Source organism: Micromys minutus, assembly GCF_963924665.1.
Source record: "Micromys minutus genome assembly, chromosome: X".
Classification (NCBI taxonomy): domain Eukaryota; kingdom Metazoa; phylum Chordata; class Mammalia; order Rodentia; family Muridae; genus Micromys; species Micromys minutus.
The window spans coordinates 62,169,091-62,191,617 of NC_137970.1; the positions used below are offsets into that span (position 1 = coordinate 62,169,091).

General features: G+C 36.5%; 1 protein-coding gene across 1 annotated transcript; it reads left to right on the forward strand.

The window, feature by feature from the left end:
• Positions 1-17,529: 17,529 nt before the first annotated feature.
• On the forward strand, positions 17,530-18,477 carry LOC308414989 (glyceraldehyde-3-phosphate dehydrogenase-like; the record flags this gene model as incomplete). The annotated part of the gene is made up of 2 exons (XM_080910127.1): positions 17,530-17,538; positions 18,088-18,477. 2 exons carry the CDS (start codon positions 17,530-17,532, stop codon positions 18,475-18,477), a joined length of 399 nt encoding a protein of 132 aa, XP_080766253.1.
• Between the last annotated feature and the right edge of the window lie 4,050 nt (positions 18,478-22,527).

Below are 22,527 nucleotides of genomic sequence, written 5' to 3' on the forward strand. Positions count from 1 at the left end.
CTCATATGAATTCGTCATCTTCCAAAAGTTGGAATGATGGGCCTATGAAAAGGAAACATTAACAATAATATTCTCGTTAGGACTTCATATTATCCTTAATCAGCTTACACTGTTATGATAAGTAAGAATAAATATGCAGGCACAGGGTTCGGTGGCCCGCCTGTGCACAGATCACTGGGAGCTCAAAAGAACAGCAGGAATGCTTTCCATCCTAAGTGGAAGGATGAGTCAACTTCTTCTGCCTACATTCTACCTTGGGAAAGGCTGCACAGAACTTTCCCAGTTCAAGCACTGAGACTGAACTGGGGTGCACACTTCCTGCCCAAGGCCAGACCCGGCCCACTTGCACCAGGATGGGTGGCCCGCCTGTGCACAGGGTCCCTGGGAGCTCAGAAGAGAGGTAGGACTGCTTCCCATTATAAGCAGAAGGAGAGGAGAAAAGCCACTGCCATTAACTTGGAGACCTGACCCTAAAACTGGTATCATTCAAATTAGGCCACATAAATATGTAATCAGAATAGATCATGAGAATTATTTTACTAAGTTAGAAAGTAGGAATTGAACTAAAAAAAATGTTAACACAGAGTTCAGGCTTGCTTAGCCTGCTTTCTTATAGAACAAATCCAGGTCTACCAGCCCAGGGATGACACCACCCACAAATGCCCCCTCCCTTGATCACCAGTTGAGAAAATGCCTTATAGCTGGATCGCATAGAGACATTTCATCAATTGAGGCTCCTTTCTCTGTGATAACTCCAGCTTTGCAATGTTGACACAAAAACAGCCAGTACAATTATCCCCTTGGCAACTTGACATACAAGCACATTACTATTATGCCTCAATCCTTACTTTCTTATTCATCCCCAAGATCTAAATAACCTTAAGAGTTCCACATTCTTTACAAATTCTTACATACTATAATTACAATCTTTTTAAAATATCCAATGTTTTTTAAAATTCAAACTTTTTTTTAATTCCAAATCTCTTAAATATGGTCTGCACTAAAATACTATCTTCCTTCAAGAGAGAAAATATCAGGGCAAAGTCACAATCAATAGCAAAATCAAACTCTAACCATCCAATATCTGGGATCCACTCAAGAACTTCTGGGCTCCTCCCAGAGCTTGGGTCACTTCTACAAGTTTGCCCTTTGTAGCACATACCATATCTTCTAGGGTCCAGCTGCCTATTCTCCATTACTGCTTCTATTCATGGTGGTCATATGGATATATCCAAAACACTGCTGTCTTCTGCTGCAAATAGACTTCACCAATAGCCTCTAATAGGCTCTCTTCATGGTATCAAGCCTCAACTCCTTTGCATGACTTCTTCAGTCGAGGGGCATTAATTCTAAATGAGGCTGCAGCTTCACCAATGGCCTTCCATGGCCTCTCACAATGCCAAACCTCAGATGCTCTTCATGACCCCTTAATTCCTTCAAAACCAGTACCACTTGTATGACTCCTACACATTACAAAGTCCAGCCACAGCATGAGGTACAACCTTGGCTCTCTCTGAAACACAGCATCTTTATGCTCTCAGAACACAGTTCCCAGAAAATTTCACCTCTGTGATGCTGGTCTCTTCTTAATCACCACTCATTTCTTAGTTCCAGCTGACCAGCATCAATGGTCCCAGTAATGCAAGACCTTTTATTTAGTAGTTCTGGCATCTTGTTAACCACAGCTGATATTTCAACCCCAGCTAACCAAAAGCACAGAATCTTCACAATAAAAATATCAACTGTCCTGATAAGAGTCTTTAATCTTCCCTGTGACACATCACAAGCCAGGCCTCCATCTTCTGCACTGTTCTCAACATTGTCTTCCAAGCTCCTTCAGAATATCCCACAGAGCTCTTAATGTCCCAATAGCTCTTCTAGCTCAAAGTTCCCAAGTCCTTCCACAGTCCTCCCCAAAACATGGTCAAGTTGTCACAGGAATACTCCACTATGCTGGTATCAATTTATCTTAGTCAGGGTTTCTATTCCTGCGCAAGTGTCATGACCAAGAAATAAGTTGGGTAGCAAAGGTTTAATTCAGCTTACACTTGCATACTAATGTTCATCACCAAATGAAGTCAGGACTGGAACTCAAGCAGGTTAGGAATCAGGAGCTGACACAGAGTCCATGGAGGATGTTGCTTACTGGCTTGCTTCCTCTGGTTTACTCAGCTTACTTTCTTATAGAACCCAGGTCTACCAGCCCAGGGGATGGCACCACCCACAATGGGCTGGGTCCTGCCCCCTTGATTACTAGTTGAGAAAATGCCTTAGAGGTGGATCCCACGGAAGTGTTTCCTTAACTGAGGCTTCTTTCGCTGTGACAACTCCAGCTTTTGTCAAGTTGACACAAAACCAGTCAGTGCACAGGGGAATATATTTTCAAGTTGAATATTCCTGGAATCTGAGGTCACTTCAATTACAACTCCGACAAGTATAAGTCAGTCCATAATTCAGTCATAGCAGTTAACATTTTTACATGTGCACATGCTCCTTGGGGAATGTGAGATTATATATGGATATCCTGCAATATTAAGAATTGGCAAAACATCTTAGACCCAATTATGTAAGACCAGGTGATATATGAAAATTTCAACTTTCTTAAATAATTGAAGTTATTCATATTCTTGAACAAATGTCCCTCACAATATCCAAGGGCTTTTTTCTTAGTAAAACTTGAAAGTTCTTTTTTCTTTTTCACTTCTAACCTTGAGTTAAGTGATAAATGTAACAGCTGAATAGGTTACTAATGAAAAGCTTTCTGCTGATTTTTCAGTATCCAATAGTTTTTAGCCTGAGAAAAGTTAGGACTCTTAATGATATAATTAATGTTTTTTTCTTTGTTGTTGTTTTTAGTGGTGATGGTGTTTGTTTTTATTTATTTTTTTAAATTTTGTTTTACTAGAAAGCAACAACTACAGTCCTGGGGTTTCTTCCAAATCAAGTGAATAGTTACTATTTATGTGACAAATGATTTACCTTATGTATTATTCCTTAAAATACAATGTGAAGACTATTAAAAATGATGCTTTACAAACTTACAAGTGGGATTTAACAGATATTGGTGACCTTAGTTCCATAATATACATAAAAAAATGACAAAAGTTAAAAACTTTAGCACAGAGGAAAAACAGTGAAATATTTACTTATAGTTTTAGTTGATGTAAAATTAAAATCATTTTTTAAGGCAGAAAACTAACATGTATATGGTAAATAAGCCCAAAAATGAACAGTTAAGAAGTAGAGAAAATGCTTAAATCTTATTTTTTTATTTTTAAAAATTAGCAATATTTACATAGTTAATTCTTCCTAATGTAAATCCTTCATTCAGAATCATTATCTGTGAGATATTGTTTAGAGATTTTTCTTGGTGGTTTCTGAATCTTTTTTTTTTAATGGCCAAAAAAGTACTTTCCAACAAGTTTGAAACTGACTTTTATCAACAGTGTAGTCTCTTTTTTATTGCAATATTTCATTTCATCAGATGCAATAACAGCGCAGTTGGCTTAGATATCTTTTGTTCTGAAAGTAGGATGAATAAAGCAATTCCTTCAAGTTTCTGACAGCTTTGTAATTCTATATTATATATACAACTTCTTCTCAATTTTCTTTTCTTTACACAAAATATTTCAGATAGGTCGGACAGACTTAATTCAGCTCAGCAAGGTATGTCACCAAATCCAGATTCAATTCAGCAGCCTGTGGTATTCTCTGTGTGAGCAATGGTTGTCTTAATCATTGTTCTCTTGCTGTGAAAAGATACTCATAGTTTCAAAAGAATAATCTATTATTATTATAGCAGGCAGCATTGTACCAAAAGTAGCAAGCATTGTGGGTGCTAGAGAACTAGAATAAATGCTACATCTAGATCTGCAGGCAAAGACAGAGGGATGGAAAGTAAGAGAGAGGGAGAGAGGAGAAAGAGACAGACAGACAGAGAGACAAACAGACATAGAAAGATAGAGAGGCTGAGACAGAGACAGGGAGAGTGAGAGAGAAAACACCCAGTTTAAGCTTTTGAATCTCCAAGAGTAGTCTACCTACTACAAGGCCACTAATTTGCCAACGAAGTCTTATCTTCTAATAGTGTCAAGCCCTGGTGACTATGCATTTAAAATGTGGCTATTTATATTCAAATGAGGTGATTCATATTTGAAGCACCACAATGGCTAGATTTGGAGAGGTCAAAAAAAAAAAAAAAACTATTTAGGCAAAGAGAAAAAAGTGATGGCTTAACTTTTTATACACCCCCGCCTCAGTTTCACTCTGTGGATGCAGCTCTATGGTGGAGCACACAGACTCTGTCACTATTTCCACAGGCCACACCCTCCACAAGGTTCCATTCCAGGGTGGTTCAGTACTCCTGCCCTGCTGCTTCTGTCACTGGTAAATATCACGTTTTCCTTTCCACTACTGACCAGCACAAACATTACTCCAAAGCCCAGAAGCTTTTCATGCAAGCTTATATATTAAATTCTCAATCCCTTAAGAATATTCATATCTACCTATCTCCAATTAAAGCCACCAGGATCTAGGTCTGTTTTCTCCTGCTCCATCTTGATTTCTTCTTTTCTCTCTGCTGCCTCTTCCATTTTCCTACCTTTTCTGGGCCTACCTCTCAACTGACCAATCATGAATCACCTTAACATCAATTCACAGAGTATGTAGCAATAGGGCCTATTGATTACTTTTCCCACAAGCTTGATTACCTCTTAATTATCACAATTAAAGATACCACAATAATTCATTTAATTTTGAGAAATTCAGTGATTTTATAATAAACTCATCAAATTCTAAGAGGCATTTACCAGTTTTTGCCACTATTGTTTGTCATTACTCCTGGAGACACAAAAACAGTCATGTACTAACCCCAGATGAGGAACTGACCACAGGGCAAGGTAAGGATAACACTGAAGTCTAATTTGGTGAACCTGTCCATTTTATTAGGGTGACAGAAACATGGATCAAGGGTTACTTACAGGGTCTGAATTGACTCAAAGACAGCTACATCACCAAGGCCTATATTGGTATGGGTTACAGCTGGAGAGCTGGAAACAAGGAGACCTACAACATACTGAGCAACCTCTAGCAGGTTCTTTCCAAACAATTCACTTAGTTTGTGCCTTTTCTAGGTAGTTTGTCTGACCTGAGAGTTCCTCTCAGCAGTTCTTACTGCTTATATACTGTTGGAAAGAGTGGGGCCTAGTAAACATGCTCAATTTAAGCACTTTCTGAAGTTATTGGATTGTTTACTTCCTGCCCCAAGAGGGCAGAATGTTTCATGTACTCTTCAACCACCCTGTTGTTCTACCTCCCTTTTAAACATTTTGTATCTTAATGAGTTCTGTTCTAAAATGGAAGGTTTTAATCTCAGTGGAAGTTCCACAAGACAACCAGACAGTATAGTGAATTACACTAGCCATGAGAATTTAGGAAATAATGATTGCATATTTAGAGTAAAAAAAAAAAATAAAATGAAAATGTATTTCTAGAATAGTTCTAATAACTTATTTCTTCAATCTCTAAAAAGACAAACATTGTGAAGGGAATAACTATCACAGCTTTGAATGATAAAGCTTCTAATTAAAATGTAAACTAATTATACAGTGATTGTAATGTAAATGATATAATGTTGAAAATGCATATGCCTCATTTCAATGGTTTTTTGTTTATCATATCTGACTTTATAAATCAGGATAGCAAAATGGGAGACACAAAATTACACTGCAAAGGAAAGCAGAAGACTACATCAAAGTAATATATAGTTGTTGATACAAAATAACAAGAAATGTCAATTTTTGGCAAAATGAGTAAGATTGGTAAACTTTCCTTTTTTTATGCCCACAATCAAGAATTGAGTACCTATAATATTCAGAAAAAGTATTGTATAATTTTGTCTCTTCTCTTTAATAAACCCAGCAATGTCACAGTATCAATTTCTCTCTTGATTACAGGCTTCAACCTTGCCCGAAGTGTTAGTGTTGTCCGTGTATTATCTTGGAGAATATCAGCTGGGTAATTGGAGCAAGCATACATTCCATCTGCCAGTTTTATTTTGCTTTTTCATCCTGAATTACAAAATATATCTGCCTATATTTATCAGATATTTTTGATCTAATGTCCAATTATTACTTTAAGTTTGCTGAGTCTTACTAAACTACATGGAATATGTTTCATAATAGTGATTTATCATGGCATTCTGGATCATTAAAAGTAAGCACTGATGCATCCCTATTCAGCAAATGATATTTATGCAGCTAAACATTTTATTTGACATAAGTTCGTAAAATGCTGTTCTGTTTCCCATTTGTGTTATTTTCATTTTGTAAAAAGTTTGATATCATAACTTATTAATCAGAAAAGGTGTTTAGTAAAAGAACTAACATTTGTCAGAGAATATAGTAAGATTTGTGTACTAGGTATTTCTCTTTCAGGGAAATATTTGTTTGCTATTCTGTTTTTGTATTTTTGTTTTATTTTTTTATTTTTGTACTATTTAAATTTTTATTTTGAATTTTTAGATAGTGTCTGTAGGCCAGGCTTCCCATAGTCTTCTTATGTATCCAAGAACAGACTGAACTTTTGGTCCTCTTATCACCTACATGCCAGAATTACAGACATATATGCAATAGTGTGACTGGCATATGTCATACTTGTAATTGACACCAGTGTCTACTACAAGCTAGACAAATATGATATCAAGACATCTCATGGCTTATTTCTAGAAGAGAATCAGTGTTAGCCTTCTACTGGGATACTCAAGTCTTTAAGCAGACTGCTGCACATTTAATAAGAGTTTGCTACTACTTTTCACTGCATAGTTTAGGCTCCAGAGATCTCATGGCTTCTTTAGTCGAATCCAAGCAACTAGTCCTGTTAGATTCATTATCAATGAGTTTAGCTCCATTGTATATAACTAAACAAATGCCTTGCATTTTGTTATGCTACTTGTATTTATAAAAGAACTTAGGTTACCTATAAATAGCAAGCAACAATTAATCATTTCAACTTGTTGTACATACATATTTAGGATAAAGGATTCATACAAGGATGAATGTGCATGTGGAGAATAGAGTACAACTTTGTAGAATTGTATGTCTCCTTTGATCTTTTTTAAAAGTTTTAAAAATCAAACTCAAGTTGTAAGGCTATAGAAGCAAGAGCCTCTTTTGCTAAAATACTCTGGTTGTAAATTTTTATGTTTATTTCAGTATATCAAATTAGTCAGTTGGTTATATACAGGTAAAAATAAACCCAATTATTTGATCATTTTGTTTATATCAAAACTTTTTTCCATTGTATTTGCATCAGAATGGAAATTACATTGAAGGTAGAGACTATATTTTTACACTTTATCTCAATGAAGTACATTAAATTAAATAAAATTTTCATTATAGAAAACTATCGAAGTGAACCAAGTGAAAAAGCATTTCTTTAACTAGATCTGTATAAAAATACTCTAGAACAAAACAAACAAAAGGTCTCCTCTCATTTAAAGGCCTAAATATTTTCCATGAGCCTCTAAAATAGCAGATATCAATACTTGGGCTTTTACTTATAACTTTTTGCTTAATAACCGTGGCACAGCCGATATTTTAGTGAATATTAAGAGACTTATTTCTCTCTACAATAAAATATTAATGTCCATGATAAATTATGAAGTATAGAAACTATCATTTAGTAATTCTGAATTTAAAGCATGTATTTTGTTGTACACCTTCTAGTTTCAAAAATTTTTCCTACAGAAGAAATAAAATGAGATGTCCCACAATTAGTTGAAAAAAATATTACAAACAAAATTTGATAAATAAAATATTTGCCATTATATTAGGCCAATTATGTGCTATGAAATTTGTGTATGAAAGAAATTATGATAAATATTTTATAAATAGGATATAAGCTCAATTTAAAAATTTCTGTTAATCAAAAAATTTCACAAAAGTAATGAGAAAATAAAAGAAGAAATATATTTGAAATTCATAATCTAATAAATGACTAATATTAAAGTACACATTGAACTCTATTAATCAATAATTAATACTTATCAACAATATAATTCCAAAAGTATGTAACACCAAAAAATGTGATATTTAATAGAATAATATTCCAAAGTAACCAACAAACACATGACAGGATGATCAACCTTATTAGAAAAATGTAGAACAGAATCTCAATGACATTAAACAATTTTCAGAAAGGCAAAAGCAAAAAAGATAGAAAGTGCTTATCACAATGTGAAGAAACTGAACTTCTCATATAAGACTGGTAAAGCTATTGAATTAACTTGTAGAACATAAGATTGGGTAAACATAAATCCATTGATTTAAGAATAGCATTCCTCAGTTGAGAATTCTTTTATTAGCTCTGTACCCCAATTTTAATAGGGTTATTTGGTTCTCTGGAGTTTACCTAACTTCCTACATTCTTTGTATATATTGGATATTAGCCTTCTGTTGGATGTAGGATTGGTAAAGATCTTTTTTTCCACTCTGTTTGTTGCTGTTTTTTCCTATTGACACTGTCATTTGCCTTACAGAAACTTTGCAATTTTATGAGGTCTGATTTGTCAGTACTTGGTCTTAGACCATTAGTGATTGGTGTTTGGCCCAGGAAAACTTCCCCTGTGCCCATGTGTTCAAAGCTCTTCCACACCTTCTCTTCTATTATTTTGAGTGTATCTAGTTTTATGTGGAGGTCCTTGGTCCACTTGGCCTGGAGCTTTGTATAAAGAGATGAAAATGGATTGATTCACATTTTTTACATGCTAACCACCAGTTGAAATAGCACCACTTACTGAAAACGCTATCTTTCTTCCACTGGATGGTTTTAGATTCTTTGTAAAAGATCAAGTGTCTATAGGAGAGTGTGGGTTTATTCCTGGTTCTTCATTTCTACTGCATCGATCTACCTGCATGTCTCTGTACCAGTACCATTCACTTTTTATCACTATTGCTCTGCATATCAGTCAGGGTTCTCTACAGTCACCATAAAATCAGAGTAGTTTCTATATAGTAAGGGGATTTGTTGATGACTAATGGTCTGTAATCCAACTCTCCAACAATGATCAGCAAGAGCTGTGATGGAACTCCAAGAATCTAGCAGTTGCTCAGGACCACAAGGCAAGCAGATAAAAAAAGGGAGAATCTTGCTTCTTAGAATGTCGAACAGCAGAAGGTATATCCCAGATTAAAGGTATGTACTATTCTGCCTTGATTTGGAACTTGCTTTGTACCAGATGACCTTAAACTTATATATTTTCTGGTTTTAGTCACTCTGGATTCATAGCCACTATGCCTCAAGATCTCCATGCCAAGATCCAGGTAAGAAACTTGTATCTCCCAGCCTCATGGTCTAGTGATTCTTCTACTTCTAGATTGTAGTTCAATCCAGATAAAGTCAAGTTGACAACCAAAAATACCCACTAAACTCTGTAATACAGCTTGAGGTCAGGGATGCTGATTCCCCCAGAACTTTTTTTTTTTTTTTTTTTTTTTTTTTGTTACTCTAAATGAATTAGCAAATTTCTCTTTCTATGGAGAACTGAGTTAGAGGTTTTTTTTTTTTTTTTTTTTTTTTTTTTTTTTTTTTTTTTTTTTTAATTGAACAACTTTATTTTTCAAAAAACAGAGATAAATATACAGATTGTAAAAGCATATTTGCATAAAAGTATATGAACACATTTTGTCAGTACTTGATTTTTTAAAGGTTTGATAGTATGTATTAAAATCTTACTAGTTACAATGAGCATAACGTACATGTAAAACAAGATGGAACCTGGAAATAGTCAAAGTTTTCTAGGTGTGTAAAGATTAATCATAATGAGTTATCATTTTTATTAGACTTTGTTTTTCTTTAACTTCATATACTCTCAGTTGTTTCTGGGGTGCTCAGATCTTTCTGTGTTTAGTATCTAATTATCTGTGACTGCATATTTTGTCTATTATTTTGTGACTGGGTTACCTTACTCAGGATAATATTCTCTAGATGCATCCACTTTCTTGAAAATTTCATGAAGTCATTGTTTCTGATAGCTTAGTAGTACTCCGTTGTGTAAATATACCACAATTTTTGTATCCATACATCTTCTGAAGCATATCTGGGTTCTTTCCAGTTTCTAGCTATTATAAATAGGGCTGTTATGAGCATTGTGGTGATGTGTCTTTGTCGTATGTTGGAGCTTCTCTGGGGTATATGCCCATAAGTGGAATAACTGGGTCTTCAAGTAATACTATGTCCAATGCTCGGAGGAACCACCAAACTGATTTCCATAGTGGTTGTACCAGTTTACAACACCACCAAACAGTGGAGAAGTGTTCCTCTTTCTCAAAAACCTCGTAGCATCTGCTGTCATCTGAACTTTTGATCCTAGCCATTCTGACAGGTATGAGATGCAATTTCATGGTTGTTTTAATTTGCATTTCCCTGATGGCTAAGGGGGTCGAGAAAGTCCTTAGATGCTTCTCAGACATTTGATATTCCTCAATTGATAACTTTTTGTTTAGCTCTGTACCCCAATTTTTAATAGGATCGTTTGATTTTCTGGTGTCTAAATTCTTGGGTTCTTTGTATACCTTGGATATTAGGCCTCTGTCAGATGTGGGGTTGGTAAAGATCTTTTCCCAATCAGTTGGCTGCCTTTTTGTTTTCTTGAGAGTGTCCTTGGCCTTAAAGAAACTTTGGAATCACATTAAGTCCCATTTATCCATATTTGACCTTAGAGCACAGGCCATTGGTTTTGTGTTTAGGAAATTTTCTCATGTTCCTATGTGTTCTAAGACTTGCCCTACTTTCTCTTTTAATCGTTTCAGTGTACGAGGTTTAATGTGCAGATCTTTGATCCACTTGTACTTGAGCTTTGCACAAGGAGATAAGAAAGGGTCTATTTTCATTCTTCTCCATGCTGAGTGCCAGTTGGACCAACACCATTTGTTGAAGATGCTGTCTTTTTCAATTGAATGTTTACAGCTCCTTTGTCAAAAATCAAGTGACCATATATGTGAGGGCTCATTTCTGGATCTTCTATTATATTCCATTGATCCACGTGCCTATCTCTTTACCAGTACTATGCAGTTTTTAACACAATTAATTGCTTTGTAATATAGCTTGAGGTCAGGGTTGGTGATTCCCGCAGCTGTTTTCTTGTTGTTGAGCATGAATTTCGCTATTCTAGGTATTTTGTTATTTCAGATGAAATTGTACATTGCTCTTTCCAACTGTAAAAATGGCCATTTTTACAATGTTGATCATTCTAATCCATGAGCATGGGAGATCTTTGCATTTTCTGAGATCTTCCTCGATTTCCTTCTTCAGAGATTTGAAGTTCTTTTCATACAGGTCTTTCACTTGCTTAGTTAGAGTCACACCAATGTATTTCATATTTTTTGTGACTATTGTGAAGGGTATCTTTTCCCTAATTTCGTTCTCTGCATGTTTGTTCTTTGAGTAGAGGAAGGCTTGTCTAATTTGTTTGAGTTAATTTTATATCCAGCCCCTTTGCTGAATTTGTTTATCAGCTGGAGAAGTTCTCTGGTGGAATTATTGGGGCCACTTAAGTACACTATGTTTTCAATGTTGTCTTCCGTCCCTGATATGCTCTCTTCCATCTTTTGTAGTCTGTTGGAGATGCTTGCATCTGTGACTCCTGATTTTTTTTTTTTTTTTTTTTTTTTTTTTAGGTTTTCCATTTTAAATTTCTTCTTCAATTCCTTCATCTCTTTGGTTATTTTTCCTTTAGTTCTTTGATTTCTTTGAGTGTTTTTCATGCTTCCTCTTTAAAAGCTTCTATTTCTTTATCCTTTTCCTCCGGTTCTTGTTTAAAGATCTCCATCATCATCTTGAAGTATGATTTCAGGTCTGAGTCTTATTTTTCTGGAGTGTTTGGCATTTCACTGGTTGCTGTGATGGGTCATCTGGTTTCTGATATTGCCAGGTTGTCTTGGTTTCCAATGGGTAAGTTCTTTCACTTTCCTCTTGCTGTCTTGTTGTCAGTGATTGGTTCTTGTCTCTCCCGTGTACCTTGCCTGCATCCCTGGATCTCCGCTGTTCCTGGTTGCAAATGGCCTTATCATTTGGTCCGCAAGCATGGGCTTTCTGGGTGTAAACCAAGTCCCTATAGCAGAGTTCCTGCTCCCCTGAACCAATCGGGGTGTGGGGGGTGCTTTCTGCATGTTTGGCCCAGACCTCTCTGTGCCCAGCTACTTGCAATGCAGTCTCACCAGGCCTGTGCCCCTTCATCTCCTCTGTTCCCAGTGGCAATTTGCCTGAGCATTTGGTCTGCACACAAGTTCCTTCCAGATGGAAACTGATTCCCTATGTCAGAGTTCCCACTCCCCTGAACCAATCCAGGTGCCTTGCTTTCTGCACGCCAGGCCTAACCCTCTCTATACCCCAGCTACTTGCAGTGCAGTCTCACCAGGCCTGCTTCCCTAGATCTTTGCTGTTCCTGGTGGCAAGTGGCCTGAGCATTTGCTCTACATGTAAGGGCTTTCTGGGTGGAAACCAAGTCCCTACAGCAGAGTTCCTGCTCCCCTGATCAAATCGGGGGGCACCATGCTTTTCTCATGCCAGTCCTAGCACTCTCTGCACTCTGTCTACCCGTTCAGTCTCACCAGGCCTCTACATTAAAGTTTTAATGAGGATTGCTTTGATTCTGTAGATTCCTGTCTGCAAGATGACCATTTTAAAATATATTGACCCTGCCAATCCATGAGCATGAGAGATATTTCCATCCTTTGAGATCTCCTTTGATTTATTTTTTCACAGATATGAAGTTCTTTTCATACATCTTTCACTGAGAAGAAATGAAGGAAGTGTTCAACATCCTTAGTCATCAGGACAATGCAAATCAAAACAACCCTGGGAATTCACCTCACACAAGTCAGAATAGCTAGTATCAAAAACTCAGGAGACAGCAGATGCTAGCAAGAATGTAGAGTAAGGAGAGAGATCTCTGCGAGGTGCTCACTGAAAGTGCACACTCCGACCTGCCTGATACAGGAACCAGGAACAGAACTTTGGAACTTCTGTTCCCACTCGGCAGCGACTTGAGGGCGCAGAACAGGGCCCAGCCCATCTGCCACTCGGACCGGCAGCTCCTAAAGTCTGAAAAACTGGTGAGTAGGAGATCTAGGCAGCCAGGGAGAAGAGAGATCTCTGTGGAGTGTGCACGGAAAGCACACACTCCAACCTGCCTCATCCAGGGACCAGGAACAGAACTTTGGAACTTCTGTTTCCACCCGGTGACTCTGAGGCATAGAACAGGGCTCGGCCCATCTGCCACCTGGAGCAGTGGAGATCCAGGGACACAGACCAGATACAAGGGGATGGCAAGAACATATCACTGACAACAAAATGGCAAGAGGAATGCGAAAGAGTATATACCAAGGAAACCAAGACAATCTGGCAACACCAGAACCCAGCTCTCCCATAACAGCAAACACTGGAATGCCAAACACTCCAGAAAAAGAAGACACAGACCTGAAATCATACCTCAAGATGCTGATAGAGATATTTAAACAAGAACGGGAGGAAAAGCAAAAAGACTCAAGCCTTTAAAGAGGAAACAAGAAAAACACTCAAAGAACTCAAAGAACTAGAGGAAAACAAAATCAAAGAGATGAAGGAATGGAAGAGGGAATTTAAAACGGAAATTGACACAATAAAGAAAACACTAAAAGATAACCCTAGAGGTAGAACACCTAAAAAAGAAATTAGGAGTCACAGAAGCAAGCATTTCCAAGAGACTACAAGAGATGGAAGAGAGAATCTCGGGGGCAGAAGACAACATTGTAGACATAGACAAAACAGCCAGAGAAGATGCAAAAAACAAAAAGCTCCTAACCCAAAATGTCCAGGAAATCCAGGACACAATGAGAAGACTTAACCTAAGGATAATAGGAATAGAAGAGGGAGAAGAGTATCAACTGAGGGGCACAGTAAATATCTTCAACAAAATCCTAGAAGAAAACTACCCTACACTAAAGAATGAGATGACCGTGAGCATAAAAGAAGCCTTCAGAACTCCAAATAGGTTGGACCAGAAAAGAAATACCTCCCAACACATAATAGTCAAAACACCAAGTGCCCAAAGCTAAGAAAGAATACTAAAAGCAGTAAGGGAAAAAGGTCAGGTAACATATAAAGGCAGACCAATCAGACTCACACCCTATTTCTCAACAGACTATGAAAGCTAGAAGAACCTGGACAGACATTATGCAGACCCTAAGACAGCACAAGTGCCAGCCCAAGCTGCTATACCCAGCAAAACTATCAATCACCATAGATGGAGAGATGAAAATATTTCAAGACAAATCAAAATTTACACAATATCTGACCACAAACCCAGCACTACGAATTATAGGTGGAAAACCCAATACTATGAAGGAAAATACAGCCTAGGAAAGACAAGAAAACTCCGAAAGAAGAAAACCAAAAGAAGAAAAAGACACAGACACAACTCAACCCAAAAAGCAATAATAGCAGGAAACAGAAACAAATATTCCTTGATATCTATTAACATAAATGGACTCGACTCCCAAATAAAGAGACATAGGCTATCAGACTAGATACATAAACAAAATTCAGCCTTTTGCTGCATACAGGAAACTCATCTCAGAGACAAAGACAGACACTATCTCAGAGTAAAAGGGTGGGAAAAAAACTTCCAAGCAATCAGCCCCAAGAAGCAAGCTGGAGTGGCTATTCTAATATTGAATAAAGTATACTTCCAACCAAAAGTTATCAAAAAAGGTAAGGAAGGACACTTTTTACTCATTACCAGGGAAATCTGTCAGGAGGAACTCTCAATCCTTAACATATATGCTCCAAATAAAAAAGCACCCACATTCATAAAAGAAACCCTACTAAAGCTCAAAAAAATACATTTCACCCCACAGAATAATATTGGGAGACTTTAATAACCCACTCTCTCCAATGGACAGATCATGGAAACAGAAACTGAACAAGAACACTGTAAAACTAGCAGAGACTTTGAACAAACTGGATTTAATTGATATCTACAGAACATATCATCCTAAAGTAAAAGAATACACCTTCTTCTCAGCACCCCATGGCACCTTCTTGAAAATTCACCACATAATTGGACACAGAATGAGCCTCAATCGATATAAGAAGATTGAAATACTCCCATGCATCCTCTCAGATCACTATGGTCTAAGGCTGGTCATTAACAACAACAAAGACAACAAAAATCCCACATACACATGGAAACTAAACATCGCTCTCTTAAACAATAGCAGGGTCAAAAAAGAAATAAAGAAAGAACTTAATGATTTTCTAGAATTCAATGAAATCGAAAACACAACATACCTAAAACTATGGGACGCAATGAAAGCAGTACCGAGAGGAAAACTCATAACCCTAAGTGCTTCCAAAAAGAAACTGGAGAGAGCTTACATCAGCAACCTGACAGCACAGCTAAAAGCCCTAGAACAAAAGGAAGCAGATAAACCCAAGAAGAGTAGATGGCAAGAAATAATCAAAATTAGGGCAGAAATAGACCAAATAGAAACAAAAAGAACTATTGAAAAAATCAACAAAACCAAGAGTTGGTTCTTTGAGAAAATCAACAAGATTGATAAACCCCTAGCCAGACTAACTAGAGGGCAAAGAGAGACTATACAAATTAACAAAATCAGAAAGGAAAGTGGAGACATAACAACTGAAACTGAGGAAATTCAAGAAATCATCAGATCCTACTACAAAAACTTACACTCCACAATATTGGAAAATCTGGAGGAAATGGATGAATTCCTAGACAGATACAAGATTCTAAAGTTAAACCAGGACCAAGTAAACCATCTAAATAGCCCTATAACACCTAAAGAAATAGAAGAAGTCATCAAAAGCCTCACCACCAAAAAAAGCCCAGGTCCAGAAGGGTTCAGTGCAGAATTTTATCAGACATTTATTGCGGATATAACACCAACACTCTCCAAACTATTCCAAAAGATAGAATCAGATGGAATACTACCTAACTAATTTTTTAAGGCTACCATAACCCTCATTCCTAAACCACACAAAGACCCTACAAGGAAAGAGAACTTCAGACCAATCTCACTTATGAACATTGATGCAAAATTACTCAACAAAATAAAAGAAAAATAAAGAATGTAGAGTAAGAGAATACTCCTCCATTGGTGGGATTGCAAGCTGGTACAACTTAGTGTATTAATTAGTCTAATGGTCCACAGAAAACTGGATATAATACTACCCAAGGACCAAACAATACCATTTCTGGGCATATACCCTTAAGGTACTCCAACATTAAAGAGGACACATTCTCAATTACATCCACAGCAGAATTATTTATAGTAGTCTGAAGCTAGAAAGAAACCAGATGACCTTCAAGTGAAGGATTCATATAGAATATGTTGTACATTTACACAATGGAGTACTACTCAGCTATTAGAACAATGAATTCATGAAATTCTTAGGCAAGTGGATGGAACTAGAAAATATCCTAAATAAGGCAACCCAGTCACAAAAAAATGTACATTCCATGCCCTCCTGATTAGTGGATAGCCCAGTAATTCAGAATAACCCAGATACAAGTTACTGACCACATGAAGCTCACGAAAAAGTAAGAACAAAGCATGAATCCTTCTGTTCTTCTTAGAAGAGAGAACAAAATGTTCAAGAGATGAAATGCAGAGACAAATTGTGGAACAGAGACTCAAGCAAAGGCCATCCAGAGACTGAAGGAACAGCCATTCAAAGATTGTATAAACTGGGGATCCATCCCATGTAGACACCAAACCTAGACACTATTGTGGATGACAAGAATTACTTGCTGACAGTAATTTGATATAGCTGTCTCCTGAGAGGCTCTGCCAGAATCTGACTAATACAGATGTGGTTGCTAAGATCTAAAGATCAGATTGAGCATGGGGACCCCAATGGAGGAGTTAGGTAAAGGAATCAAGGAGCTGAAGGGTTTTGCAACCCATAGGAATAGCAACAATGTCAATCATCCAGAACACCCCCTAGAGCTTCAGGGACTAAACCAACAACCAAAGAGTACACATGGAGGGACCCATGACTCCATCAACACATGTAGCAGAGGACGGACCTTTTTAGACATCAATGGGAGGAGAGGCTCTTAGTCCTGTGAAGGCTCACTGCCTTAGTTTATGGAAATGCCGGGGCAAGAAGGTAGAATTGTATGGTTGGAGTTGTACCCTCATAGAAGCATGGCAAAGAAAGATGGGAAGGGGTTTTCATAGCATAAACTGGGAAAGGGGATAACATTTAAAATATAAATAAATAAAATGTCCAATAAAATATGAAATATTACCTTTAAGATTAATCTAGCAGACATTCATATATATATATATATGTATTAAAATTTATATGCCAAATATATTACATCAGTACAAGTTGCAATGGACAAAGGTGAAAATGTGCATGAAAATGTTTTATATTATAAATAATACATTGCCTATCTGCTCCTCCCTGTTCCAGAGACAGCTCCATCTTCTCATGCCATGTCAGCCTTGTCTCATAGACAAGATGGTGAAGGTTGGTGTGAATGGATTTGGCCTTATTTAGTGCCTGGTTACCAGGCCTACCTTCTGCTATTCATCTGGCAAAGTGGATATTGTTGTTATCAATGACCCCTTCATTGATTTCAACTACATGGTCTACATTTTCCAGTATGACTCTACCCACAGCAAACTCAATAGCATAGTAAAGGATGAGAATGGGAAGCTTGTCCTTAACCAGAAGCCCATCACTCTCTTCCAGGAGCGAGAGATTCTGCTATCATCCAATGTGGTGATGCTGGTGCTGAGTATATCATGGGAGTCTACTATCATCTTTACCACCATGGAGTAGGTTGGGGTCCATCTAAAGGGTGGATATAAAAATGTCATTATCTCCATTCCATTGGGTAATGACCCCATGTTGGTGATGGGTGGGAACAATAAGAAATATGACAACTCACACAAGATGGTCAGCTATGCATTATGTACCACCGATTAATTAGCCCTCCTGGCAAGGCTCATCCATGACAACTTTGAAACCATGGAATGATTCAAGACCATAATCCATGCCATCACTGCCTCTCAGAATACTTTGGATGGCCCCTCTGAAAAGCTATGGCATGATTGTCACGGGGTAGTCCAGGCCATCATTCTTGCATTCACTGGTGCTGCCAAGGCTGTGGGCAGGATCATGCCAGAGCTGAACAGGAGACTCACTGCCATGACCTTCTATGTTCCTACCCTCAATGTATGCATTGTAGATCTGACATGCAGCTTGGAGAAACCTGTTGATTATGATGATATCAAGAAGGTGCTGCAACAGGTATGTGAGGGACCAATAAAGTGCAACCTAGGCTTCACTGAGGACCTGGTTATCTGCTGCACCCTCAACAGCAACACCCATTTTTATACCTTTAATGGTGGGGCTAAAATTGCTCTCAATGACAACTTTGTCCATAATTGTCTCCACTCATAAATTAGAGCAGCTTTTGGACCACAATACAGGAGTTTCTTTGTACATAGAATGGTAATTAATGTACGTGTTTACATCTATTCAAAGTATACAGTATAAGTGTACCTGGACTGCTCACCCATAAGTGTGGCACCTTTTTTAACATCTCCAAAAAGCACAGAGATCATCTTAGAAGAGGGAGCAACTGTATTGTAATGGACCCAGGAGAATCAGTGTTAAAAATCATTTTCTAGACAAGATAACATTGTTACAATTATAAAAGCTGGGTAAGGTCACCCATTTAAGATTTGCATAAAATCCAAGCAGTTAGCATGTCATAAAGAAAATTGGTAAGGCTTAAAGTATGCCCAGCTCTAAAAAAAAAAAAAAAAAAAAAAAAAAAAAAAAAAAAAAAAAAAAAAAAAAAAAACTGTTAACAACTGTTGGCTCCTAGGGTGTAAGGGAAAGTTTTGTTAAGGACAGAGACCTTGGTAAGACCTTTACAAGTAGATAATGCTACATTCTTGAGTATTTGTGGAACATAAATTGGACTTGATGTGTTATTTTTAAAAAAGAAGGGGAAAGAAATAAGATTTAAAAAGAAAGGACATAGACTTAAAATAGGAATAGAAAGGTATGAATTGGATCTGAACAAATGTAAAGAACAAGATTGTGTATATTGGGGGGCAGGATTACTGTGCTTAAAATATATTAAATGCATGTACAAATTTCTCAAATATCAATAAAATATATTTAAATTAAAAGTATTTTGAAATTCAAGTATTACAATAAGACTTCTTTTATTAAGTAGTCTACAAATGTTCTGATAAATTCTATGATATATGTTGCATGCCAAATGAGTGAACCTCCAGTAAACTCTACAAAAATGTGACCTACATTTATTCATATTTCCATTTCTTGTTCTTAATATATGAGGAAATTGTCTAAGACTGAGGTGCTCTGATATACGGCTATGCTACAAGCTACTAATCTTATTAATTACATGTAAAAACCTTTTAAGGTCCACCTGCTGTTATTGTGTTAGGGGAATAAAAGAAATTTCTATGATCTACAAACATGTATTCTTCTAAAAAGTTGTTATTATGGAACTACAGATGAGTCACATTGGTACACACATTTCATATTTAAAATAGCTAGCAGAGGCCAAGATTGAGTACTTTACCTTTCTTATATAAAACAATATCATATAGCCTTGAGAAAGAGTATATAGTCAAACAGTGGGGAGCAGATGGCATTAAGATTTCTATCTGACAAGAAGTAACTTCCAGTTACATAATTGTCTTCCACTTGATTCATAAATGGTAGTTTTATATCCCCTTTGACATTATTTTGACAAGTGAGAAGTTTAATGAGAGACTATTATGGAGAAACCCCATGCTCTCAGGATCTCTTCACCCTTAAGAGTATAGACTTGAAATTAATTGGTGTGGAGTACCTACTTTTACTTTATATATTTAAACTATTTTTTCTTCAACTGACAGCAAAATCACTTCTATGAATAATGTTATCTATAATCATTTCTGAGGGAACTGAATTAATTCAATGGGAAGGATATTTGATATTGTGATTATGTATCAAAATCAGATAACTTTGATAAATGTCAAGATGTGATTCACAGAAGAATAAAATTGCATATTTCTTATTGGTTCAGCAAAATTATAATTTTAATAGAAATTTAAGTCTATCTGTTCTCATATAAAATATGACAAAGTTATCTTTATTAGAGCAATTTTTGTAATTAAAATATATTCTATATTATACTGATATATTTCACTCATAGATAACATTAAAAGTGATAACACTTTTAGCGCTTACAAGATAAGCTGTGGTAAATTTATTAGACTACTAAATCTTTAGTATGGTAGTTTGAATAGAAATTACATCTATAGCCTCATCTATTTTAATACTGCTCCCTAGTTGGTAGAACTATTTAAGAATGATTAGGAGTTGTGGCATCATTGGAGGAGCTGTGTCAGTCATTGGGGTGAACTTTGAAAATTCAGCAGACTGGAGACATTCCCAATGTGATCTTTTTCTTTGTCTCTCACTTGTGGATCAAGACATAAACTCTCAGGTACTGCTGTGGCAGCATCCCTGGTCATCTGTTGCCCTGCTGCCAGCTATTATGGTCATTTACACTAACATTCTGAAACTTTAAAACTAAAGTAAATTATTTTTTCTATAATTTCCCTGTGTCATGGTGTCTTATCACACTAACTATTGAAAGAGAAAGTAGGGAAAACCTTAGAACACATAGGCACAGGAGAAAATTTTCTGAACAAAACACCAATGGCTCAAGCTCTAAGGTCAAAGATTAACAAATGGGACTTAATGAGATTACAAAGTTTCTGTAAGGCTAAGGATATTGTCAAGAAAACAAAACAGCAGCCAACAGAATGGGAAAAGTTCTTTACCAACTCCACATCAGATAGAAGCCTAATAATCCAAGGTATACAAAGAACTCAAAAAGCTAGACACCAGAGAATCAAACAACCCTATTAAAAATGGGGTACAGAGCTAAACAAAACGTTCTCAATTGAGGAATATGCAATGACTGAGAAACATCTAAGGAAGTGCTCGACATCCTTAGCCATCAGGGAAATGCAAATCAAAACAACCCTGAGATTCCACCTCACACCAGTCAGATTGGCCAAGATCCAAAACTCAGATGACAGCAGATGCTTGCAAGGTTGTGGAGAAATAGGAACACTTCTACACTGTTGGTGGGTTTGTAAACTGATACAACCACTCTGGCGATTCCTCAGAAAACTGTACATAGTACTACCTGAAGATCCAGCTATTCCACTTCTGGGCATATACCCCAGAGACAATCCAATATACAACAAAGATATATGCACCACAATGTTCATAGCAGATCTATTTATAATAGCCAGAAGCTGGAAAGAACCCAGATGACCTTCAGTAGATGAATGGATACAAAAATTGTGGTACATTTACACAATGGAGTACTACTCAGCTATCAGAAACAATGATTTAATCAAATTCTTAAGAAAATGGTTGCATCTATAGAATATCATCCTGAGTGAGATAACCCAGTCACAAAAGAACAGACATAATATGTAGTCACTGATAGTGGGATGCTAACCCCAGAGGCTCGGCCTGCCCCAGAAACATCTCACAGACTGTTTGAATCTCAAGAAAAAAAGAAAATAAAAGAAAACAAACAAACAAAAAAACCATTATGCTCAATCTTTACACACCAAAATGTTGACTAATTCCGGATTACATCTGTTTTATTTACATGTACTTTTTGCCCATTGTAACTAGTAAGACCTTAATGCAGAGTATCAAACCTTAAAAAAAAAAAAAAAGAAGAAGAAAAATAAGAAAAAAAAAGTCCATCTCTGACAAAAATTTATTTGTATATATTTATGCAAAAATGTTTACATTTTTTTAATTTATCTTTGTTTTTTTAAAATAAAGTTTAAAAAATAAAAAGAAGAGAAACTAAGATATTTATGTTTATTTTCAGGATTTTCACAACTCATCTATAATAGAGGCCTATGATTATAAACATCCATTTACACCTACCCTGACTCTGTAACAATTTTAGGATTTCTATATCCTTTATTTAGAACGAGAACTTGTTATTGTTCCCCTAGGGATCACAGTTGTTTTGAGATATCTATAAATTTTAGAGTGGTCTTTATCATGTTGTAGAAGAAACTGCAAAATGAATACTAAACACATACATATATCCATACTCATATGCATACACATATACATCCTATACATCTACATCACATACATCACATATATCACACATATACATGTACATGTACATACACACACACATATATCCTTACCCATCACATACACATGCAAATACACTTACACATACACATACATATTCATATTTATTCTTTTTTTCTCTTTTTATTAGATACTATGTATTTACATTTGAGATATTTTCCCTTTACCCGGCCACACTCCCATGACTCCTCCACCTCCAGTTGCCTTCACAAAGGTGCACTCTCTCTTGCTCACCCTCTCCACCCTATTGCCTTGTCATTTCCCTACACTGGGAAAACA